This window comes from Orussus abietinus, unplaced genomic scaffold, assembly GCF_000612105.2.
Source record: "Orussus abietinus isolate OABI.00-Male unplaced genomic scaffold, Oabi_2.0 scaffold25, whole genome shotgun sequence".
NCBI lineage: Eukaryota > Metazoa > Arthropoda > Insecta > Hymenoptera > Orussidae > Orussus > Orussus abietinus.
This window is the reverse complement of record NW_019394504.1, coordinates 314,832-339,460: the sequence shown is the minus strand read 5'-3', so window position 1 is coordinate 339,460 and position 24,629 is coordinate 314,832. Positions and strand designations below refer to the sequence as shown.

General features: G+C 44.0%; 6 protein-coding genes across 11 annotated transcripts; 4 read left to right on the top strand and 2 right to left on the bottom strand.

The window, feature by feature from the left end:
- Positions 1–249: 249 nt before the first annotated feature.
- On the top strand, positions 250–2,742 carry LOC111673847 (uncharacterized protein CXorf65 homolog). Of its 3 annotated transcripts, XM_023432564.1 has the most exons (4): positions 882–1,874; positions 1,952–2,086; positions 2,247–2,369; positions 2,425–2,742. In XM_023432564.1, exons 1-4 carry the CDS (start codon positions 1,823–1,825, stop codon positions 2,550–2,552), a joined length of 438 nt encoding a protein of 145 aa, XP_023288332.1. In that variant the 5' UTR covers positions 882–1,822; the 3' UTR covers positions 2,553–2,742. The 3 variants fall into 3 exon arrangements, 2 of the variants coding, with proteins under 2 accessions (XP_023288332.1, XP_023288331.1); XR_002762209.1 differs by lacking the exon at positions 882–1,874 and adding an exon at positions 250–862 and having other exon boundaries at positions 1,952–2,369; positions 2,425–2,441; XM_023432563.1 differs by having other exon boundaries at positions 2,247–2,536.
- On the bottom strand, positions 2,424–4,069 carry LOC105697554 (probable enoyl-CoA hydratase 1, peroxisomal). Of its 3 annotated transcripts, none has more exons than XR_001103853.1 (5): positions 3,814–4,069; positions 3,463–3,716; positions 3,087–3,381; positions 2,667–3,014; positions 2,424–2,543 (listed from the first exon to the last, which is right to left on the bottom strand). XR_001103853.1 is itself a non-coding variant. In XM_012420928.1 (4 exons), exons 1-4 carry the CDS (start codon positions 3,926–3,928, stop codon positions 2,737–2,739), a joined length of 942 nt encoding a protein of 313 aa, XP_012276351.1. In that variant the 5' UTR covers positions 3,929–4,069; the 3' UTR covers positions 2,624–2,736. The 3 variants fall into 3 exon arrangements, 1 of the variants encoding a protein (XP_012276351.1); XR_001103854.1 differs by having other exon boundaries at positions 2,479–2,555; XM_012420928.1 differs by lacking the exon at positions 2,424–2,543 and having other exon boundaries at positions 2,624–3,014.
- A 117-nt stretch (positions 4,070–4,186) lies between these two features.
- Positions 4,187–5,856, top strand: LOC105697553 (DNA polymerase beta). 2 transcript variants are annotated; one of them, XM_012420927.2, is made up of 6 exons: positions 4,187–4,347; positions 4,425–4,624; positions 4,748–4,908; positions 4,970–5,264; positions 5,345–5,540; positions 5,624–5,856. In XM_012420927.2, the coding sequence occupies exons 1-6, from the start codon at positions 4,281–4,283 to the stop codon at positions 5,707–5,709; spliced, it is 1,005 nt and encodes a 334-aa protein (XP_012276350.1). In that variant the 5' UTR covers positions 4,187–4,280; the 3' UTR covers positions 5,710–5,856. The 2 variants fall into 2 exon arrangements, with proteins under 2 accessions (XP_012276350.1, XP_012276349.1); XM_012420926.2 differs by having other exon boundaries at positions 4,188–4,347; positions 5,615–5,856.
- Positions 5,761–9,087, bottom strand: LOC105697551 (heparan-alpha-glucosaminide N-acetyltransferase). The gene is made up of 12 exons (XM_023432562.1): positions 8,997–9,087; positions 8,470–8,921; positions 8,290–8,399; positions 8,059–8,162; positions 7,801–7,928; positions 7,640–7,734; positions 7,430–7,537; positions 7,105–7,363; positions 6,721–7,000; positions 6,508–6,632; positions 6,245–6,428; positions 5,761–6,175 (listed from the first exon to the last, which is right to left on the bottom strand). Exons 2-12 carry the CDS (start codon positions 8,629–8,631, stop codon positions 5,994–5,996), a joined length of 1,737 nt encoding a protein of 578 aa, XP_023288330.1. The 5' UTR covers positions 8,632–8,921; positions 8,997–9,087; the 3' UTR covers positions 5,761–5,993.
- A 2,319-nt stretch (positions 9,088–11,406) lies between these two features.
- On the top strand, positions 11,407–13,817 carry LOC105697502. The gene is made up of 9 exons (XM_012420860.2): positions 11,407–11,591; positions 11,737–11,853; positions 11,955–12,072; positions 12,145–12,406; positions 12,574–12,702; positions 12,896–12,986; positions 13,092–13,228; positions 13,326–13,458; positions 13,569–13,817. The coding sequence occupies exons 1-9, from the start codon at positions 11,448–11,450 to the stop codon at positions 13,617–13,619; spliced, it is 1,182 nt and encodes a 393-aa protein (XP_012276283.2). The 5' UTR covers positions 11,407–11,447; the 3' UTR covers positions 13,620–13,817.
- A 1,846-nt stretch (positions 13,818–15,663) lies between these two features.
- Positions 15,664–16,647, top strand: LOC105697500 (neurogenic differentiation factor 6-B-like). Its single transcript, XM_012420859.1, has 3 exons — positions 15,664–15,962; positions 16,097–16,295; positions 16,369–16,647. Exons 1-3 carry the CDS (start codon positions 15,664–15,666, stop codon positions 16,645–16,647), a joined length of 777 nt encoding a protein of 258 aa, XP_012276282.1.
- The last annotated feature ends 7,982 nt before the right edge of the window (positions 16,648–24,629 follow it).

The following is a 24,629-nucleotide window of genomic DNA, read 5'->3' as shown; positions in this document are numbered from 1 at the left end:
CACCCGGAACCGGAAGTCGCCTCCCTCCGACGTGCCCTCCGGAGCTCGGTTCCTCGAGCCTGCGCTTCCGCGAGCCCGGGGCGAGAGCGCTCGCCTCTCGGATTCGCCTTGACGAGATCGCCGGATCTTTGGCCCGCTCCTCTCGGAGGGAACCAGGAAAATCCGCGAGCGATCCCGTCGGGGCCGAAATTCCAGAGAATCGGCCGCGAAATAATTCTAATATCCTGAGGGAGTCCTTCGCGCCTCTCTCGTAGAAGTTCTTCCCGCGTCGCGTCTCCCGGATCCGATCCCGAGGACGCTCGAGTCTTGGACAACGGACCGGGCGCCCGGGAAAGGAACGATCGGGATTTTCCTCCTTCAGCAGCGACTTTGGCGATCGATTAACCCCAAAGCCGAGGCGGGTCCTCCGTTCACCGAGGCAAGGTAAGATAAGACGAGGCAAGGCTGGCGAAGCTGGCCGAGGAAGGGCCCCAGGGGTGGGGATGTTGCGCAACGATATGCCGCCACCTGCACTCGTTTCGCCACTAACCGGCGACGGTGGTAGCTCGTGTTACTTTCTCCGATTAAACTTGTAGTTGTTTCGAGTTAATATGAAATCTAGGGACTATTGGCAATTACCGGGAACGCCGGCCGGCGCGGCCCGTGACCGCCTCCGGGTCGCTTCCACCGGGGATGCGATTTTTCCGCCTCGGATCTATCTGACAGGGATGCCGCGCGCGGGACCCCGAAATCCTTTCTCGACGTCCCTTGGGATGAATCGCTCGATCGGCGGGGTTCTACCCGATTTCCTCCTTTCGAGCTGAAAATAAACCCTCGAGAAGACGCTTCGTTTGGCCTCGCGGATCGCGCATCGACATCTAAGGTAAATAGTTTTCGATTTTCCCGATATAAACTGTACCGCGGCGAAAACGTATTTTCGCCACGGTCCAGGCTTCCAATTTACGCGCGCATCGACGCGGCCCTGACGCAATCCTCTTGTAAATTCGCCACTTTACATTTGCATTTATACAACTGCTCGTGCAGCTGTCGCAAGAGAATTTGCCGGGCAACGCGCTAGGAAGAAATCCAACTCGAGTTTTACGAGCCGTTTCTTGCCGGGCACCGAAACGCGGACTTTTGCGGAATGCGGCAATTAACCGGTAAACCTGAAATACTTTCGTTCTCGGCGCTAATAAAGACCGCGATCGACCGGAGGATATAATTCGAATCGGCGATTATTCGAGGAATTTCCGTTTCGCTCTCGTTTTTCACCGAAACGGTGACCTACCGTCTCGCTTGGAATTCCAACGACGAGAGACGAGAACCGCGTCGGTTTGGCCAGTCACCGACCTTTCTCGCGTGCCAGGAAATTGACGATAGGTTCTGGCCATTTTTTTTTCTTTTTTTTTTTTTTGTTTCCAATCCGACCTTCTAACCCGGGCCTTGCGTCAATGTCGTTCGGCGTCGAGCGACTCGTAAGCGTCGAGGCACCGAAAGAAATTCGCCTCGTCTTTAATGCATTCGGCTTTTAGTTTCCACCTCTTTAACCCCGTCCCCCTCGCTCGAGTAGAGACCGAACTTCGCGGTCGAAAATAAAAGTCGATACAAGACGCGATACGAAACGGACGAAATTCGATTAGTATCGATTGTTGGTTCACCTGAACGGACCCGTGATGACGCGTAAGACTTGTCAGGGTCCTCGGTGATATTTATTAACCTCGGATGTGTCGTTGCGCGAGTTTAATTCGATCGGCTCGAGTAAACACGAAAAAGTTCGAGAAGTCCGGTTCCTTGAACCTTTTTCGAGATACTCGATCTGGCCGTATTCATCCCAACCGCGAGTATGGGGACGGTGATTAAAGTCAAACATGTAGATGATATCAATTTTCGCGACGGTAGGATCGACCGGACTTTGGACGGTAACTTCTAACAAGGCATTACTGTTTACTGAATCGACCTTCTGTGTGTTCAGGGAGTCATCGCCAAGGAAGCGAGGAGGTGCCGAGGAATGCTATACCGCACGAGAAGGAACTACTGGTCAACATTGACTGTCCAATTTGCATAATAATCAACTATATTCGAGAAGTTGCCCGACTTAGCGAGTCCAGTAAAGATCTTATTTAAATGACATCGAGGGAATTACTCTGCAACGAGGGTTCTGCCAAATGCGAAACAAATCCTACTTCTAGATTTTTTTCTTCTTTATCGTTTAATCGCTATTTATAGTGACGATGAAAAATACCGATACCGAATTTCAAACCTCACAGGTGAATTCGATTTGTGTGATGAAACTATTTGCCAGTTGAGAAATATTCATTCCTTCGTTCCCGATACCCCGGGCCTCGAGGTTTTACAACCAAATGCAACGTATCTCATATTGACCTACGAACGTAAGCCAGAGAGTTTGTTACGTAAGTGGCTGGCCAGTTATCATGGATCTTGCAGGCGATTCCAGTGGGCAGATTGTGAATATGGTGCCGATCACTTCCAAAAAATCAAGCAAAGGGGTTTCGGAGATTCTGAGTAAAATTCGAAGAGCATCGAAGAAGCAATTATCTGGGAGCCTAAAATAGATACTGGAGGCGAAAAGATAGTTCATAATAATAATTTGTATAAGATAATAATACGGTAAAAGAAAACTTAATTACAATGAATTACTATATTTAAGTAACTTACAAATAACTTACTACAAATATTATGTACAATTTTTGTAACCCACTCGTTATTTTCTTGTTACAGACATTTTATACGGTTTGATTATAACATGTCATCGCTTAATCTTTTAAACGATATCCTGTCCATTTTTGTGAGATTATAAGATTTCCCGTGTCTTCCAATTCCATTCACAAACTTCTTCGCCCCAGCGACACCTTCTTCCAATAAAAGATGGGATGCATTGTCTTTTTCAAATTGTAACGCTTCCTCGATTTGATTTATACCGAATGTGGCAGCATGTGCTGATCTACGGTCTGCCAACAAGGTGCGCTGAGGAAATTTGGTTAAAGATTGAGCCAAACTTATGCCCCGGCCAAGACCTGTTAAAAAATGTTTGTCACCAAAGAGGATATAATATAAAACATTTTTTAAGATGGGTATTTATTACCTACCGGATCCACATTGCACAAGTTGGTTACAAAGACCCCAGTTATATGCTTCTTCTCCAGTGATGGATCGACCCGTCAAGATCAGGTCCAAGGCTCGTGAATAACCAATCATCGCCGGTAACCTTACGGTTCCTCCGCACAACATCGGGATTCCAAATCGACGATTAAGTAAACCCATTACTGTAGTATGTTCACATATTCTTAAATCACACATTAAACTGAGTTCGAAACCAACTCCAATCGTAAATCCCACCATTACACCAATAAGTGGTTTATTCGATAAGCTTGTCCTATTACACTGTAACCATTTGATTTTATTTATACTTGATATAATTTGGACTATTAACTTACGATAGAACAAAAAGAATAAAAGCGTTACCAGGGGTCCAAAATGAGGAACGTTATCTTCTGAATCTCCGGTATATTGTGCTATTTCATGAAGATCATATCCAGCACAGAAATTTCCTCCAATTCCATGAAGTATACCAACCAATGCTTCGCTGTCATGATCAAATGAGTCTAAAGCGTTTGCAAGGCTTAATGCTGTTTTGGTATCTAAACAATTTCTTTTTTCAGGACGATTTATACCAATTGTCATAACAGCACCGATCCGGTCTACTACTATACATTTCTCTACAAATTGAAAAAAGTACACATCACATTCGTCCCTTTTTTAATACGCGTATAACGATTTTAAACTACAATTCGATTAATACTAAATTATCCTTACCCTCACTAGATTCTATTGCTTTTGCATCTGTAGCTGGTTGTGAGGTTAGGGTCCTCGTAATTTGATCTTTACATGCTTTTCTAATTGATCGTGAGAAGTACTTGAAGCAAATCATCTGCAATTTCTATTGGTACAGAATTGCAACAAATAAATAATTCTACGAACTATATTACACTGCGATAGATTTTTGCTTTGCTAATTTCAGCGAAGCCCTAGAGAATAGAAAAAGAACAATGTTGCCAACGCACGAAGTAGAAAATTCGCTTTCATGCGCTGCAACATGGTGACCCTGGAGGGTGGTTTCCAACGATAGTTTCGGTGAAGCGCCGCTAAGTGACGACATGACATTACTGTGAAACATGAAGCATAGCCACTCTGTAGTAATTTTTGTTCACGGGTACTGCAAGTTGGAAACTTGTTTGACCGGTTGACAAATTTACATCGCACATAAAAAAAAAATCTGAAGAATGAGCAAGAGAAAAGCTCCTGCTTCAGAGAATAATCTTAATCATGATTTATGCGACTTCTTAATTGGTTAATTCAATTATGGAATAAGTGTAGTAGTATGTTATTTCATTGTTTTGGATAACCTATTTCTCTTACGTTTCCAGAACTCGCTAATTATGAACGCAACGTTAGTAAAAACATCTATAAGTATAATGCATACCGTAAAGCAGCAAGTGTGCTGAGTGGATTATCGACAAGAATAAAAAATGGAGAAGAAGCTAGAAAGCTTCCTGGTATTGGGGAAAAGATAGCAAAGAAGATCGATGAATTTTTGGAAACTGGAAAACTCAGAAAATTAGAAAATGTATGCTTCTCTTTTTGTTTATTTATATTGGTATTACCAAAGTATTGAATTATTGTTACCACTTTTTTTATCCATTATCAGTTATCATAATTGACATCATTTAAATACATTAAAACATTACAGATTAACAAGGATGAGAGCAATGTTGCCATTAATTTACTAACAAGAGTTTCTGGAATAGGACCTACAAAAGCAAAAGAATTATACGATTTTGGTATAAAAAACCTGGACGACTTACGAAAACATGAAAACAAACTGAACCATCATCAGAAGATTGGCCTTAAGTACAAACTGCACTTTATTCTTATAAGTTTAAGAACTTTCTTATTTATTGCATTATTTTAGGTACTTTGATGAGTTTGAGAAGAAAATCCCCAGGAATGAAATAATAGAAATCGAAAAAATAATTAAGCATGCCATTAATGAATTAGATGAGCAATATGTGGTGACAATTTGTGGTAGTTACCGACGTGGTAAACAAGAAAGTGGAGACATAGATGTTTTAATTACACATCCAAGTTATACATCTGAAGATAAAGAAGAAAAGAAAAAATGCTCGCTGCTTGATAGAATTATCAACGTACTTAAAAAGGAAAAGCTGATTACAGATACCATTTCTCAAGGAGAGACAAAATTTATGGTGGATAATTGATATATTATTTGTTATACTAAGTTGTGACCAGTAACATGATTATGTATTTTTACCTTTGATTTTTGTAGGGAGTGTGTAATCTTTCAACAGAGGAAAGTAAATGTAATAGGAGATTGGACATAAGGCTTGCACCCTATGATCAATATTATTGCGCAGTTCTCTATTTTACGGGAAGTGATTTGTTTAATAAGAATATAAGAAAGCATGCTTTAGAGAAGAAATACACTCTGAATGAATATTCTCTGAAACCTTTAACGGAGGAAGGTAGGTATTTTAGTTAGACTGCATGTTAAAGTACGTTTTATGTACATTGTGAATTTGACTCATTACTCTTGAAGGGTTGCCAGGAAAACCGGAGAACATTACAAGCGAAGAAGATATCTTTCACATTTTGGGGCTTCCCTATAAAGACCCTACAGAAAGAAACATGTAAACCGCAATCACATTTACGTACATGTAATATTAAATATTTATTTGATCGTGCTTGATTATAAAAAATATGCTTTATCTTTTATACACTATTGAACATACACAACATTATATATTTATGATCTGTAAAATGAATAATATATTAGAAGAAGTATACAAAAATGCATTTTTTCCATAAAAATATTGCATTGACTGATCAAAGTTTAGAATAACATTGAAAGAACATGGAATTCATCTTAAACCAATTCTCTTTTTAATTACCAAATGATTAGTTTTGTCAATATATTCTTATACTGTAATGATGATGTTCTTTTTATAAAGTCCATAAGCAATTATACCCCAAAGTGTTGTAGACCACAAATTCATTGCTAGTACTGAACTATGAGTCGGCACACTATTTACTTCCCAATACCAAGGAAATAGATCCATTGTTAGATAGTGACCAACGTAGATAAAGATTGAATTTGCTCCTAAAAGGATATAAAAAGTAACTGCACAGCCTTCAACAAACAAATTCCAGTACCGAAGCAACTGCTTACCTGCATAAATAAATGGGGCACCAGTCCAAAATTGTCTATGCATAATCACAAACCAAAGTATCGCATAAATAAAAAATGCAAGGCTGGATGTTGCTAATACGAAAGAAAGTGACATCATATTCTTGTTCACAGGAATTACCCCTTCTTCCTTGCTAAAGTTACTCAAAATACCAGCAATGATACCCTGCATATGAATATTAGTACATCAAACACAAAAAGTATAATTGTGATGGGAATTATTGAATATATGAAATAATAATTACCAATGTGAAAGACCACAGTAACCATCGAAACAACATAGCTTTATTTTGTGGATGACTTATGACGATCTTATATGCTTGTACTCCAAAATATACAAATAAAATTGCAGACATAGTATTCATCATACCTAAAAGATATAAAGGATATGCATTTTAGAAATATATTGATTGAACGTATAAAAATAACATAAAAAGCACTGTGTTTATGTGATGTACCTTCGGGATCATGAGGCAAAACTGGTCCATACACTGGGTTGTGTGTGTTATTATAAATGTGGTTACCAAATATGAATCTATCGATGTATCCAGCTGCGCCACCGGTACAGTTTGCATATTTACCATACAGATGATATCCCCCAGGTCCTAAATATCCAGTTGGACAATTTGGGACAGGTAGCAAAAATGTTATAAGTGTATGTATTGCTACGATTGTCAGAATGATCAGCCACTGTATCCAATTATTCAGAATATCTTGTAGGAACATCAGCCGCCCAAACTATAATAGAAAGTGTAGACTTTAATATATATGATGGTATAAGCAAATTTTGAGGTTTCGTGGACTGGTGTACATTAAATTTCAATATTTTTTATTGTACTTGCATGATAATTTCGCTGGGTCTGTGCAAAGAGTACTTCTAATATAACACATATGCAATATGAAATTGCTAGTAGTTGTAGTATTCCGGGAAATCGAAGGTGTTTTATAGGTGGAGTTTTTATAGAGTTAATCACTAATCCCAATAAAATCAGTATCATCATCCTTCGTACAGTTTTTAAAATAATCTTCGTTCGAGGAACTGTTACTCGAAATTGAGTGTGTAACGACATGGATAAAGTAAGGCCCATTATCCAGGCGAACCTGAAGAGTTGTGCTGATTTATCTAATTCTTTGTATAAAAAGTGCATAAATAAATAAAATGATTACCATGGTAAAACTAAGTCAGCTATGGTCAGTCCATTCCATGGGCTGTGTTGAAATATCCGATAGCTACCACCACCATTATTCACAAATACCATAAGTAAAATGGTTATTCTGAAAGCATTATAATATGATAAATTATGCTCACAATAAATATCACTACAGCAAGATATTAGTTATAGTTATATTAAATGTTCCACTTGATGTCATAGTTACCCTCGGAATGCATCTATTACGTGCATTCTATTCTTTGTTTTCGATACCATAACTAAAGGTTCGGCGAGATTGGCAGGTTGAAGCCATTCTCTATCCTTAAAAAAATATTTTATTTAAGAATTAAAATTAAAATGATGATGCATCATGTAATTACTACTTACATTTTGGCTGTTCTCTGTTTCACGCAAAAATTTACGTTGTAGCAGTGCACGACATTTTACAGTAAGAACACGGGCAAGTGTACCCAATATTGCACATGTTGCAAGAACTATGAGTGTCATTAAGATTGCTGCAAGTAAATAAATAAAAATGTAAAGTATACGTGGTAGTAAAACTAATCATAAAAAATATCTTCATTTTAATTATATAAAAACTCTGACTACATCTGTGATATACAAAGGTAAATGTGAATTACTTACGAAGATATGGATTTACCGGTTCAGCTAGTGTATAAATACTAGAACAACTTCTGTCAGTAATATTCCATCCATAGTGGCCATATTGTACAAATGAAAACGTTGTACTGAAAAAATGTATAAATAATTCATTTTTTGACATATCTTACACTTAATTTAACATAGCTGTTTTCAAATGTAAGTACATTTCAGTAAAATTATTTAATGTAACTTCTTTAGAAGTTTGGTACTTACTGACAATATTCAGTTTTATCCACATAATACACATGCATTGGATACCTTGTAGGTATAATTAAGGAGGTATTGCTATTAGCGGATAGGTTTGCCTGTGGTATTCCATTACACTATACAGAAGAATTACATGATTAAGTTTAATAACGATGAAATTAGTACTGGAAAAAATTAAAAACATACCACATAGCATTCCGATACTATAGAGTATAATTCGACAGCATGATCATTTGTGTTAACAACACTGAAACATGCTTCATCTATTCCAAGAGGTTTATCGGTATCATTGCCACAGGAAGCATTTTTAATATTTAGCCACGTAAGGAGTACACCTGCTACACTCATGGCTTTGTTGCTGACAAACCTTGAAGTTTAAGTTACAACTCTTTGAGAGAGATCTCCCTATTTGTATCCATTCAAAATTTGTAAAATTTGTATGATCTCCTATTTAAGCAGTAATGCAATGTAATTGCCATGCGTTCCATAAAGTGATTTCATCCACACTGACATAATGCACTATGCTCTGACTCGTCTCAAGTTACGTATGTATGTATGTACCACTTCTAGTGTTCTGTAGCTAAAGTGCACAATGCAAAGTGTGATACGATGTCACTTCTTATCTTATGCGCACTGTCCTGAAACCACTCAACATATGAGATTAGAATGCTCTACAGAGTAATATAGTCATCCCCACTCCTCTACAATCTTACCTATTTTTCTTTCCAGAGTGAAGTAAAACCGTGCAACAATCATTCAAATATGCTAACCACGATTCTGACGGAGGTTCTGACGGATTCTCAACTCGCTGGAATCCCCTAAGGATGGCACCGATTCGCGAACTAGCTGCGAAGTAGAAATTAATTCGCTGCGATACGGTATAAAGTTCCACAATCGAGCACTGATAAATGAGTTTGATTCCTGAGGTGGACCGCCATTGAGGGCAAGTCCGTTAGCCGCCTGCACTTCCCACCGAGGGCAGCACGATCGCGCGATCCTGCCTATGAGCAATCTCCCAACTCGCTCTGTTATTATATTCTCGCAGAAATGTTTTCAAGATTTTTAATTTCTGTACAGACAACGTTATTCATTTATGTCCATAGGCATTTAATTAAACGGAAGGTTATATCGAAAGAACAGCTGTCAATTATTTTTTCCATTTCGAGTCTTCTGGCGATATTCATCATATTCATATTAGTCGTTTAATTTGAGTAGTCGGTATAACAAGTACTTTTAAGAATTCTGGAAGATATGACTTCGGTAAGAGTCCACAAGTTAGATCCAGTCGAGTTGCAAAGAGAAATAAAACGTCTACATGATCTTGCCGAATCCTCTCGTAGCGCATCCTTTGTTGCTGCCAGGAAAATTCAGGTTGGATCTTTTCAGATTCAATGTCAGATGAGATTTATTATCAATTCCAGCCATCGCCGTGGAGTCATTTGTATTTTATATTCTGCAAAAGTAATGTTTTTGAAACGTATCATTAAAACTGTACGTAGGAAAATGAATGATAAGAAGTAGCGTTTCGTCGAGTACTCGAAAGTAAAATTATTATGCTCGGTACCTTTAAAGGCTTGGTTTCGAGGCATCGTAACGCGAAAGCATCATCGAAAATTATACGAAACGGCCACCACGATTCAACGACACTGGCGCGGTTACAAAGCAAGGATTGCGGTAGAGGATTATTTGATCAAGCATGTTCATGAAAAGTGGCAACTACATTACGATGCCATGGCGACCCAAATTCAGGCAATTTGGAGAGGGTACTGGGTTCGGAGGAACGGCGTGGATATTCGGAAAATGCGATCCTGGTTGTGCGACGTCTACGAGAAGAACGATCAAATCCTAGAAAGAATGAAAAGGTTCGTTCAGGATACCTTAAGGAAAAAATGATAATAAAATTTACCTTGGCAGGTTCAGAGAATGCGAGTTTGAAAACATAAGAGAGATCATGGAACATGAATCTATGCTCTGGATTCTTCACATACTCTTCAAGGTACATCGTCGTCTCTCGTACACCTCAAATTAGTACTTGTAATTTTTTCTAAGGCTTAAAAATAACAGTCTAACAATTTTGAAAGCTCCATCATCTTCTGGGAACGAAGATAAGACCCGGTGTCCTAACAAGGATCGATAAGACCAGTTGTATGGTTATTGAAAAGGCAATGCGGTGTCTGGAATACACTCTTTACTCTATGAAACGGAACCGTGAGCGCTGCAACCAAAAGTCATCGATGTCACGCACGTTGCTTCTTAAAGGAACGTACTTTGAGAGATGCGAACGAGAGATTCGGGAATTGGAAGAAAGCATTCGTCAAGGCCGCGTATCTCTTAACAGAAGTGCGTCGCTTTTATCTCTTATTTTTCCGTGCACTTAGCCACGCGTAGGATTACTTGCAATGAATAATTTTCATCAGGCTTACCTTACGATGAGAGCCGCAGAGTGATCAAGACTTTGGAATGTCCTGGGGAGGATCCTCTCGAAAAAAGACTTCAGAGGAAACCTTTCGACAACTTCTCCAGGATTCGCTCCCAAGGGGCATCGCTTCTTCACCAGGAACCTTATAGGCCGAAACCGTCGATAGGTAGAGAACCGAGAAATCGAAAAAAAGAACTGGATGGGGACTTCAAGCTTTTTTTTAAGCCTCGAGAGATTTTCGAGGCAGTTTACAAAATGGATTGCAGATTCGACCGAATTCGTTTGAGATGTCCCATACATGGAAATGTATTTCCTTTCCATGCTTAAAGTTTAAAATTGTTACGATCTCACTTTAATATGCCGATGAAAAAAATGATAGAAATCCACGTGAAATCATAAGTCTCTTTGTGAATATATATGGATCGTAAGGAGAACGTGTAATGAATTATTTGAATTTGAAACATTTCAAGCCGAAGCTTTTTTTTCACGAATTCGAGTCCTTTCCACGATGCGCCATTACCTTCGAATGGGTTAAAGAACGATTATTCTTTCCCCCCGCAAACTGCTTTGGAGTTAATAAATTATGGAATATCCTGTGTTGTAGCAATTGTCCTCACCCTGTCTAAGGGAATTTATAATATTCACGTAATGACTCTTATCGAACAAAGCATGTGGAGAAAGCGGAACTTTTGCCACGTCATTACGACACCGATACTTGTAGTGTCACAGAGAATTCCCGAGCGTAATGGACTCCTCGTTGGAGCCTTACTTTCAATTCAATAAAGGTCTACTGTTAATAATGGGAAGATGGCCGTATCAGTCAAAATTACAAAAAAAAATTTTGCCAATATATCATTTGGGAATGTTGGCAAGTTCTGTCTTCTTCCAGGTACTGTGCTCCCTCTTATAACTTTTGACTCGGTTGAATTACAAAGATAGGTGAACTACAAGGAGCAGCAGTTCTGTAAAAAGTTTTTTTGGCTTTTAAACTTATATCGTGTCAGTGTGAAATTTATTATCATTTATTGTTTAAGGGATGTAAAGTATTCGAAGAATGGACTTTCAATAATTGGTTACACTGTCTGACACCATTTCTTACTCAAACCGGGTCCGCTTTGAAACTCGTTACACACGTTATAAAACACCAACAGGTTTGTCGTTGTTTCCGTAAATTTAATTATTCTTTTGAAAGAATTTTAAGAATATAAAGGAACACCCTGTGAAATAAATTAAATGGAACTTATCGATCTAGATAATGGCAATGTTTAACTCGATACAAAAAGACTGGAAAAATTTACGTTTCCGTGAAGAGCGTGAAATGATGATAAATCGCCTAGAGAGTGCAAGAATCGTCTCCATATTGTATGCGTGTAAGTCACTGAGTAATATAATATGAAAAGCAAGGAAAACTGTTGTATGATATTCACTTTTCCTTATTTCAGTGTTGTTGGGCCTCGCAGCATTTTCGTACACACTTTTACCAATAGTTCCATTTTTTCTGGATTTAATTGATCCTCTCAACGAATCTCGTCCAATACACCAAGTGTTTCCTGTCCAATATTTTGTGGATGATAAAAAATATTTTTTTCACATTTTCGCCCATCAAGAACTAGCAGTAGTTACTCTTTACTTCAGCATTATGGCCTTTGACGTAACGTACATATTTTTAGCACAATACGTATGTGGGATGTTTGCAATCACAGGGTAAGAAATAATATTCCGTATCTATTTTTCACCCCCAAATTTAAAATTTCTCATGACACATTTTTCATTCAGGTGGGATTAGAACAAATTCTGATTTTCTTATGTTTTTTAAATAATATGAATAGACGTAGAGAGTCTTTCTTTACAAAATGGAATAACATTTGCAGGTACCGATTAGATAAGTTAATTGGTATATGCTCGAAAGAAGAGGATCCGACGTCTTTGGAAATAGTGGACAATGACTTGGTTTATCAAGAGCTCGGTTCCTGTATCGAACAACATTTAAAAGCAATCGAGTCGGTACCTCGCTCTCTACTAGGAAAATTCAGAGAAGCCAAAATCCATGTTCAAAATACTTATTCTAATACTTTGGGATTACATTCTTTTCGAATAATCTCTGGGTGTCCTTAGAATACGTATATTGTACCGCGTCGCTTGGAGGCCGGAAGTAAGGCTAATTGAATTTAGTTCTTTAATGTTTCGTTTTAGATTCACCTCGTACTTTCAAGAAGCTCACTCGTCGATGCTATTTATCCTTCTTGGGATTAATTTATTCAATTTGAGCACCACCGGTGTCGAGGTGAATATGCAAAACCAATGAGGTATCCAGTGGTAGAAAAATCTTGGTACCAGCAAATTATTTTATGGCCATATATTCAACTGAAATACTTTTCTTTGCGTTCAGATAGTAGCAAACTTGGACAATTTACGAGAAATAATCAGACATGCGGTTGTAGCCGTGGGAGAATTGACGCATTTGTTTACCCTCAGTTTACCTGGCCAAAGAATCATGGACGAAAGTCTCGCCATACAAACGGAATTGTACGTACGTTAATAGATATTATTTAACAAATTATTATGATAAATGGCATTTTCTTCGAAACGTGATAGGACAAGAATTTTGCACAACAAATTTCAGGTACTCCATGGAATGGTACCGGTTGCCCTTAAAAGCTAAAAAGATGCAAATTTTAATGATGATGAGAAGTGCACGACCTTGCACCATTTCAGCTGGGAGCCATTTTACAATGTGCTTAGAAAAGTTCAGTTCGGTACATACAGCTTTTATAAATATTTCTTTCTATTATATATTAAACTAAATTCTGAGATACCGGTCTAAAATTATTCGACGTTACGTTACGCTGGATATATTTTGTTAAAGGTTGCTCAACTGGCCTTTTCATACTTCACCGTTCTGGCGTCCCTGCAATAATCGTCAACGACATAATTTACCGATAAATTGAAGATCTACGAAAACAATTTGAACATTAGAATTTTTCGTGGCACCGATATCCCAGCACTGTACCAAGTACCGACAACGAAACTCCCTCCGACATCTTTTAACTTCATCCTTGCAAGTAACAAATACATCATAGAGCCTTGCAAAAAAATGCATGGAAATATTCACGTACGCGCCTTGTTTTTTAAATACACCTAACCACCTGTAGATCGCGCAAAAACCGTCTACCTTATATTTATTTAAATCCTGCGCGATCTCGTCGGGGTCAGAAAAGGTACCAAAACGGGAAAGGGACAATATTTCAAGTCAGGAATGGATAAATCGTGGCAAGTGCGTACACCGTTGAAGAGTAGATCGAATTGAAATAGATGCGAATAAGACTTTGTAGGGCTCGAGAAGGGACGATCGCGTTGAGTAGCTTTGGCGTCAGCGACTTTTCCCCGTCTATCGTTCGTTCATCTCTCCGCGCTCGGTCGGTAACGCACCTTGCCGGGTCTTTTTCCGACCGCTTTATTCGGAGGGGAAGACCCAGGAAGGAGTATCGTACGACCGATCGTCCCCGTCCTCGCCCTCGTACACTCTCGCCTTCGTGGACGGGTGCCGTGGACGTCGGCCCGGCACGCGACCGGTGTACCTTCCCTTCTCTTCCGTCCACCGAGATTATCGCCTTCCGATCTCGAGAATCGAATTTAAAGGGACCGCCGCGCCGGAGTCGATCCTATCTTCCTTTCGCCTCCCTGTTCCCTCCACCTTTGCATCCTCTCTTCCTCCTTCCGATTTCCCCTTCGCACTTCCCGTTGCCGGGGCTAGCCCTCGGAATTCTGCGTTTCTCCGTCAGGAGAAGAGGGTCCAACCGTGCCGAACGAATATTTTGCCAATATTCCCGTCTCTTTATGTCCGTCCTTTCATGACGAGACGAGCTCCTTCCCGGTGTACGACGGTCATCGCGGTGGCGCATCCGCCGGTTACCGGATACCTGCTGCATCCAATTCCGCCGTTTTGGATACCGTAAATCTGGTAATAGAATTGAAAGGTTAAAAAGGAGTCCATTGCCGTTGCGACTTTGAGATTCGAGGACGAGGATAACCGGGGGGAAAGTAGCGTAGATCGCGGATCCCTGATCTTGGATCGACGGTCCGGTGGTGGTGGCTAAGACAGAGGGAGAGGGTGCCCGCCTCGACCAGTCCTGGGGAATCAGGGGTACCAGGGGCACCAGGTGCACATTATCAAGGGATGAGCACGAAACGAGGTGGGACCATATGTTGATGCACCGGAGAACACGCCTCGGCACGCGCCACATTCGGACTCGAACCTCTTGGCCGAGAGGTCGAGACTCTTCTTCGTCTGGTTTCCACTTTTTCGGACACAACTTCTATCGCCTCACGGATAATAAAATTCGAAAATAACTCGCCGTTTGAAAGAGTCATCCGAGGCGATTTACCAAGCCTTACTTACGGAGTCGTTACGCGTCCATTCGTTCAAAGACCCATTTGGATCCAGACCAAGTAATCCTGATAAACGCGTGCTGTGACAGTGCCGAAACTCGAGCCAAGATATACAAAATTGTTGGTTCGTCGAAAAGAGTCAAGTGCACCAGGGTGATCGAACGGAAATTTAAATGGCAACTTGCGTGGGTTTAATGGCACCCTGACGAAGATCGAGGGCAGGACTCGTAGGAGGAGGACCAGTTCGCAGAAATATCATACCTCGTGTCTTGGACGAGGAGGGAGAATCGTAATCCTCCAGGTGCAGGCCGTGAATTAAACGAAGAAAATTTGAAAAGGAAAGGTCGACGTAAGAGAGGAGGTTCGACAAATTTATGCACCTTCCAAGATTCGAAAGGGAAGCAGGTGACTCGACGGATAAAATATCGAGGATCGATAAGGGACGACGACAGCTATGATCGAGAAACGAAAATAAATTTCTTGAGAGGGAAGAAAAAGTTTATATGTGAATTTTGCTATTCCATCTTCTTATAAAAAATAGTAAGGAACCATAGTCCGACCTTCGGTCCAGGATGGCACTTCTCTCGAATCACCACAACAGCTACCAGACGTCTACGGACATGTTGACCCCGACTTATCCGACCCCGAACAGGTCCTACGACCCTCTGTATCCGTCGCCCTACAACTCCCCGAATTGCGGAACTTCGAGGACCGTCTACGGGGAGAGCTACCACCTAGAGGGTCAACTCACTCCAAGAAGGGAAGTGGATAACGTTGAATTCGGCAGGGACGTCGAAGGCGAATATACGCGGACGTCCGAAACTTACGAAAGAGTTCCTTATGGAGTTCTAACGCCGCTTACGCCTCAGAGGTACCTATACCAAAGTAATCTTATAGCTTTTATTTCCGCTAGACTAGGATCTAAAAATTATAAAAATTTTCATTTCAATTTCAATTTTCTCGGGGAGCGGAAAGAAACAATATTAGTAACGATCCGTTTTATAGGTACGATCCGCGACGATCTCTGGAGCACGCTTCACCTAGATCGATTCCTTACGAAGAGAATTCCATAGAGTACCAACCGGCTATTTACTGTTTCGAGACGCCTCCCCAGGATTCGAGATATCGTCACCTCGAGACCAAGCCCTCCGAGCAACTCGACGAAACCTCGGCTCATTCCTGGGAACCAGGAACGTCGGTTCAGGTAAGACGCTTCCGAACGAAGAGCGGATTTTCATTTGTTATGAAAAGTCCTTAATCTTGCCATTTCTCGACAGAAAATTCAATCGTCGCCCATGTGTAGTCCTCGGAGAGGGCGTCGAAGATCCCGAGACGTGCCACCCTCGCCGAGTGTCTTGAAAAGACGACGTCTCGCCGCTAACGCGAGGGAACGACGTCGAATGAGTGGCCTGAACGACGCCTTCGACAAACTTCGCGAAGTCGTCCCAAGTTTGGACGCCGATCACAAGTTGAGTAAGTTCGAGACCCTTCAGATGGCCCAGACTTACATAGCCGCTCTTTGCGATCTCCTCGAGAGACACGGCGGCAAAAGATAAATCCGGAAGAAAGGTAAATTGTATATCGAGTCTTGGGGAAGAAAGCGATATTGCAAAGATTATGACGAGCCACCCGGACCGTGAATCCGCATTTATGCGTCCCAATCAAAGCGTGCCGAATTTGTGCGGTCGATCCGAAGATCGATCCGCGAGCCTTACTTAATAATTATCGAGTCGATTACTCGCACCAAAGGTTGACTCCCACTAGTGAAGTATGCGATCGAGATTTCGTATGTAGCTATTATTTCCAAAAAGGAGGGAGGAATTAATAGAAGAGACGGCTAACGATCCAAAGACTAGCTTAACTCGAACACCGATCATTTCGGTCGGTCCGTAGACGTAACTATAAGAATATCGCGGGTACTCATGCCGACCCCGAGATCGTTAATTCCAGGGAACGTTCTCGGTCAATTGATTAAAAATCTATTAATATCGATAATGATAATGTTAACGGTTAACGAAAAATGTACAAGCCAAATCGCGTTGCCTTTAATTTAATCGTTAGAATAGGTTGCGCTACCAAAGAGCACTTGTACTCGTAGCGGTACTGCGGTTAAATCGAGGATTTTCGAATTTTTGTAAAATAACGTCAACTAGTTCGAAAAGTTGTAGACTATTGTAAATAAAAATGGCCCTTATCCTGTATTCGTAGAGTTGAATATGCGTACTCCACCTACTCGACGGCGCGTTCGGCGCATGTCCGGTTGCACGAATCGCATGCACCTCAATTGACGCTATTGCTCCGTACGCGAACCGATTTTCCCGGGTCTCGCGACTTCCTGCCAAGATCGCGGTTTCCTGTCGGAGTCACCCCCCGTCGGTTACTTTCTCCCTTTCTTGGTCTTTTCCGCTCCTGTGCGGCGTGCTCTATAGATCCCCTCCAGGTCGACTCGCGCTTCTTTTCGTTTTGCGTTTTCGAGGGACAATGAGTGACGAGGCAGGGCGTACGATTGGCCGAGGAGAGATGAAAATATGACTTCCGCTTCTGTGGCACGAGTCTCCCGCCATATGGTGCCTCGGCGTGCATCGGCTGCGATGCAGGGCAAAATGCACCCCCGCGCGGTCGGCTTCGACCGATCCGAATTGACACGTGCGCCTCCACCCCGACCGTTTCGCTGGAAACCGCCGAGAAATTATACATTCTAGGAGAGTCGTTAACGCCGAGCCGAATTTGCCGAAAGGCGTAGCGAACCGAGTTCTGGACCGACGGCTGACTCGCGAGTCCTCGACAACCCTTTTCCTCGATTCTGGAAATCGAAGGACCTCCGAATCGGTCATTCCCGAAAACTCGTGGGCGGACAGCGGCGCGTGCCTGACAATGGGCCCTCTTAACGAATTTTCAATATTTCCCCTTTCATTTCTCTCCGCTGGATGCTCTTTCGGAACTCGGCCGTTCATTATTCATCCCGTAAATACCCTGTTTTCCCGTTCAAAGAATTATTAATCATGGACCGTCGACATCCTTCGTCTCGACATACCCCTTTTGGTCTCTCCGTTGTCATTAAGGAAACGCGTCTCGATTTTTGGTTCCTACATTTTTCGCGTAGTCTCAAACGGATGATATGTCCAGATACCCGAATTTTTGCGAACTGGACCGACCGAAATATCCGTGGACGAGCAATTACGAAAGTGAAAAAAGATTGAGAGGTCGGACTCTCGTTAACGTATCTCGCAATCCTTTCGAAGATTATCTACGGTAGAATCTGTCGGCAGGTGGAACGTGGACGATCTCCTCCCGGTAAACGCGAGAATGGCCGTTTGACAACGGCTATTGTAAGATCGTCAGAAGTGCGGACCGAGAGAGGCCACATGATTGGGAAAGACGTTTTCCGAGTCGGCGAGAAGACACGGGAATCTCGGGACAGGTTGACCGAGTGGTCACTGGGGTTTTGGGCGTGACCGGCGGTCAAGCGCGCGAAGGGCTCGACCTGCAAAAATCGATTTCAAGCATCGTTTACCGTGGCCAAAGAAACCTCCACCCCGAAAACCCGGAATACAAACGACATTTTTGATGTTGCTCCCTTTCTCGCGCATAAGACTGCGACTTCGTTTCTACTTGGATTTTTAAGGTGAAGTGAAACACGTCGAGGAACTTGATCAACGTCGATAAAGAAGATTTTTCTAAATGCCTATGTCGCCGACGTTGGTTTTTATATCGACAGCTGGGTCGAATTATATTGTGTATTGTACCAAATGGCATATTCCACCTGTCGTTTTCGTACAATAATTATAAAGAAATCGAAGTAAAACTCCAGAAATCCTCTGGATTCATGCCTTCTGGGCCCTAATTGACTGCAGAGGGACCCCCTGCGCCATCTGTGATTTCCAAGTCAATTAAATTTTCACCCCGAGACCTCGTATTCCCATCATTTTAGCATAGAAGCGCATACAACGCTTTTTTTGTCTTTATCTCGTTCAAATGCGAGTTTATCGATTACCAGAGTGTTCTAAATTGTCGTAAAATTGTCCTGACCCTTTCGATTCTCATATCAGAGCCTTCGATAATTGTATATTGATCGAAATATCAGAGCTCGGCGCCATTTTGGTTCTGGTCTGGTCTGAGTTAAAAATTTTTTTGAAAGATCCAAATTTTTAATGTGTCAGGACAATTCTTAGCTGATCAGGAGGGATGTGTCAAAGTTTTGGACAGTTTGGCCTAATACCCTTAAAAAAAAGTGTTGTATTCGAATCGACTGATTTAAAGGACGTTTCACTTCACCTTAACAGCGAGAAAAAATTACTGGAAAAGGTACGAAGCTCCTCCAGGAATTTCCACTCTCGTGATGTCGCGAAACGAGGCGAAAGAGGCAGATTACGATTACGGCCACCTGACTCCGTGTCGAAATCAAAGGTGGCAGGCTACCGGAATGCCTAGGCCACGAACTCGTTAACCCATTCATTAGACCTTTCATTGGTTAACGAGAACGGAAAGCGGAAACTCATTACGAAGACCGACATGATACTTCAGAGGTCTGCCGCCAAAATTCGTCTCGCGACTCCCATGGCGCCTTCCAATTTCTTTTTTACGCCTTGGTTACGATTACCGCCCTTTCTAAGGTGCGGAACGGACAGTGTTTGAACTACCTGTCGGACGTCCTCTCGCCGGGATCGGCGATAAATTACATGTAAAAATTATCTTTACGCGTGTACCGCAATGGCACGAGACGAAACCGTTCAAACGAGGGGCTACGTTTTCTCGTTGGGTACATCGCAAACGACTTTGCCTCTTCCGTTCGCGCCTGCTCGAGGAAGGACAATCGAGGAAAGCGTCCGACCGGCGAAAAGTAAATTTACCGAAGTCGAAAGCAGTCGACAACAAGATGTGACTTTCCGAGTCTATAGATGTTCCCTAATTATCGAGAGGTGCCGTCGCTTGTCTCGGCGCCGATCTCGGAAAAACTCCCGACCCCCGTCAATAGACTTCGAAAACGCGTTACAGTAGTCATTGGAAATCGGCTTTCATCTTCGGCAGGAACAGAAGGCGCAAAAAGGTTTCGGGACCCTGGCGCCTAAGTGGTCGACATTTCTCCCGAAATTAACGTAACCACGTTGCCGACCGTTTTACGAAGGCCATTGCTGGAAACTGCCTCGTTAACCGTTCCAACCTAGAAGAGGTGACCCGAAAAAAGTCAGTTTCTCCCATTCGTCCGGGTTTAATAATTAAAAAAAAAAAATGAATAAACCATCGGAATTAATTTCCGCGATTCAACGCTGCAGCTCCAGAAAAGGTTGGTGGGCGTCAATGTACACGCTTCGTTCCCACGCATACCTACGAAGGACGTGCAACGTAGGTCGGGGATTAATCCGCCTTTGCGAATTCTAGAAACAAGAAAACCCAGGCTAAGTGTCTTTCCCCACGCAACGGACCCACAATCCAGCTATAACTTTGTTCGGAAAATCAAGACTGACGGTCCCTGCCATTCGAGCCTTGACAGCGAAAAGCCGCCGTTCGCAGTCCGTTCGCGCAACATCCTCTCTATGCCCCATCGCTTCGTAGGTCTGGTGAGCGCCGGCGCTTCGGACCCCACCAAGAGAAGCGGCGTGGCAATCGGTTTACATAAAAAGTGACAGCGTTGGGTGCACTCGCGATGTGGTGACGACGTTAGTCCCTAAAACGTCTTTCCCGCGATTCAACGCCGCAGCTCCATAAAAGGTTGGTGGGCGTCAATGTACACGCTTCGTTCCCACGCATACCTACGAAGGACGTTGCAACGTAGGTCGGGGATGAATCCGCCTTTGCGAATTCTAGAAACAAGAAAACCCAGGCTAAGTGTCTTTCCCCACGCAACGGACTCACAATCCAGCTATAACTTTGTTCGGAAAATCAAGACTGACGGTCCCTGCCATTCGAGCCTTGACAGCGAAAAGCCGCCGTTCGCGCAACATCCTCTCTATGCCCCATCGCTTCGTAGGTCTGGTGAGCGCCGGCGCTTCGGACCCCACCAAGAGAAGCGGCGTGCCAATCGGTTTATATAAAAAGTGACAGCATTGGGTGCACTCGCGAGAAAGTCCACTCGAGCATTACGGCCATCTATCGGCACGCCGGCGACGCTCGCAGCGATCCGCCTTCCCTGGACGCGCAGCGGTTGCTATCGACCGACTGCGGCGCCGTTATCCGTCCCAGCCTCCGCACTTGTTGCGCGTTCCGAATCCTCCCGCACGCCTCGCTCGATCGCGCTCGCGTGCACGGCGAAAGATCTCTGCAAGAGACTTTTCAAGCCAGAGCAACCGCGCACGCGCATCCTTTGTAGAGACGGCCGAGAGAGATGCCGGCATCTGTGGGCGCCGCGTTGCCGTTCCTTTTCTCCGTCGAATTCATCGATTCGCTCCGAATCGCCCTTTCCCTCCTCTCCGGGGGAAATAAGGCGTTCGTAATGGCACGTTATCGGAGGACCGGCACGCGCCCCTCGTCCGAAATATGGCGGCCAGGTGACCCGCCGCGTGTTGCGCCCTCCGTCGATTCGAGTCGCGACCACCTCGCGTGCGCGAGGTCTCTTCGAAAAGTAACCCTTTTCGCGGAGCGAACGGGCATCTCTCTTTCAAAGGTAGTGCCTATATTCCGCGCGTCTCTTTGTTACGATGAAATGTAAAACGGAGAAGGAATAAATTCCCCGCACGCGTTCATCGTAGATACGGGAAATACAGCTAGGACGGGAGAATTTTCTGCATTTCCAAAATTTAGGGGCGATCGACTTTGACGGGGTAAGAGGCTCCGATGTAGCAATTATTTACCGTTTAATCCCCAGGGTGCACCTAGTGGAAACGAGAGCGCCGACAGGGCACTCGGCCTGGAAACGGTTCGCCGGTCGGAACGTAACCGATGCAACAGATGACACTGGTTTCGCTTCGGTGTGGTGGATCGCGTGGCACCACGCGCCCTTATTAAGGGGCGTGCGGCCCCGAAAGCCAGCTCGTGCCATGTGGCACCTCTTCCTAGGAACCCTCCGTGGCCGATCCACCCCCTAGGGCCCATCGAGAGGGCTGATTTACGACCCTCGATTCGGCCGCCTCCTCTCGAGTCCTCTCGATGTCGCGCTCCCTCCACGAGCAAACAACCCTCGCAATCCATCTTCCCTAATTTTCCACGGCTTCGCCATATTCGCCGCATATCCCACCGATGCCCGGAGGAACGCTAGGAATGGAATTGGCTCGTTCGATAGGAATTTCCGGATTTTTTTCACCGGGAGTGAAAAAAAAGAAAGTAGAAAATTTCTATCCATGTCGCGGGTGAAACGGAGACAGGGTCTCGCGTCGAGTCGTGAAAGGACCGGAAGATCATCGAGGAGCTCAATGGGAAACCATTTTCACGGTCGACAGGAAACCTCCATTAGGTCCCCCGAGGATTTATGGAAGCTAAGTTTTTCGCAAGTCGCCAAAGGTTTGAGACTAATTTGCCGGTAATTTACAAGAAAGGGAGCCACCGTAAAGGCGTCGCTGTCCCGTGGGGTTTGGACGCCCGAAAGAAGAACCGACTCGTGTTTCTCGAGCCGGGCGTCCCGGCAAAACGTGAATCCGTGTTAGAAAGATAGCAGTAGGGCAAACGCGAGAAGAAGGTAAATAAATTGGCGGCAAAAGGAAGAGGGGAAGTTCCGCGCCCTCTCGAAGTCACGGGTGCAATTTAGCCCCACGTGCCGGTCGCGTGGCGCTCTTCTCGCTCCGGTGAAACCGTCGGAGTTAATTCCGCGTGGTAATACCGTATTCCGGTGTCATGTGCTGGAAATCGTCGACGACCCATCGGAGCACGACGGCACGCGACGAACGCGTCCCGGTTGGGGTACTCCACCTTTCCATCGGAACGCCTCCCTTAACCCTTGACCCGGGTTGTCCCGAGTACTCAGTTGATCGCCCAATACTTATCCCCGGGATGGGCCACTTCGCTATTTCAATTCGTGGGAAAACGATAGAAAAGGAGCGCTATCGACGCGTTTTAGTGCTCGAGACGATCGCGCAGGTGGAAATACCAGGTGGTGTCTAGGTACCCGTTCGAGTGCCCCTTAACGAGGAGGCAAACGAGCGAACGCGTTAAAAACACAAAGCCTCGATGCAACGAGATTTTTCTCCCGGGGAGGTAGGATCCGAGCTCTCCTTCGAGGAGTGCAACTCTCCAGGCAGGAATATTAATATATTCACGATTCATAAATCGAGGAGCACGTCCTTATCGGACGAACGTACAACCGCGGGACGGAGGTGCCGTCGTCCGTCTAACGGAGCTGTCGTGTCGGTCATATTTACAGAGAGGACCCATTGAAATTATAACCCCGGTGTACGAACAGCGGTGGATCACCCCTTGCTGGGAAGTCGTTCGGCGCAAACGACGTTTACCGCGCAAAGATCCGCCATGCTCGTTCTAGGTCTCGGTACCGATTTGTGTAAACGCAAATGAAGACGAACGACGGCAGGCCACCTCCTCGACTTCGGTCGTTTCTTTCCACGAAGTGCCCATATCCGGGGGCACGACAAATATAATGCGATACGCAGCTTGCATCGAATGACAGATCATAAAAAAAAAAAGAATGGAAAGTAAAAATTAGTTACGCGGTTCAAATAATTCGGCGGGGAAGGTAAGGTCGTTACCGGTTGGGGGTTCCAGCGAGAATGAGACTTTTACGATGCTCTCGGTGTTTACGAGGTCCGTTGGGGGGACCCATGAACTCCGTTTTACCCTCCAGGGATATCGATTTCAAAACGGTATCCATCCATGTCTAATGACTCGTAAATTACCCTCGACCCTCCACAGGACGGATACGGATTCCCTTTCCGTCTCTCCGGGTTTACATTCCGGCGTCCGATATTTCCCGTGAATATTTTCCCCGATGTACAAACGACTGCAACCCCCCGCAAAAAAATAAACCTCCTACCCTGACCCCGATCCGAATTTTTTTCGGCAGGATTTTCTTAACCAGATCGTAACCATGGCGACCGTTGCGCGTTGCATTTATGCATCCAGTTGTTATGCACCGGCGCAATCGAGTTAATTAATCAATTCGGGGTCTTCACAGCTCGGTGAACCCACCTTGCAGCGAAGGACTCGATCTAAACGACCGGTGCCGCCGTCTCCTGGTGTTGCGAGGTAAGTCGTTATACCCGAAGAGGGCGGGAGAGCGCACCCCGACACCCTGCAGGAGGGGACGGTCCTTCGATCCAATTAGCGTTCCCTTCGTTTTCGGAAATGTAGAAAAAATTCCGCTCGTAGATTCGATCCGTGGTCGTCTCGGAGACGTATCACCCTCGCAACGGACATTTCCTTGCGGAATGCATTCGCGGAGAGGACCCTCGTAAGGCCGCGACTCGCTCGAAGGAGCCCCGACGAGAGGGTAGCCGGGGTCCGATCAAACGGCTCAAACGACGCATAAATTAGTCCCGTCCGTCTCTCCTCCCAGGCGGCAGCGAGGACGATGACGAGGCAGGTGTCGGGACGCCGAGGCCACTTCCTGGAGGGCACCGACGCCGACGCCGAGAGGAGAGAGAGGCGAAATCCAAGG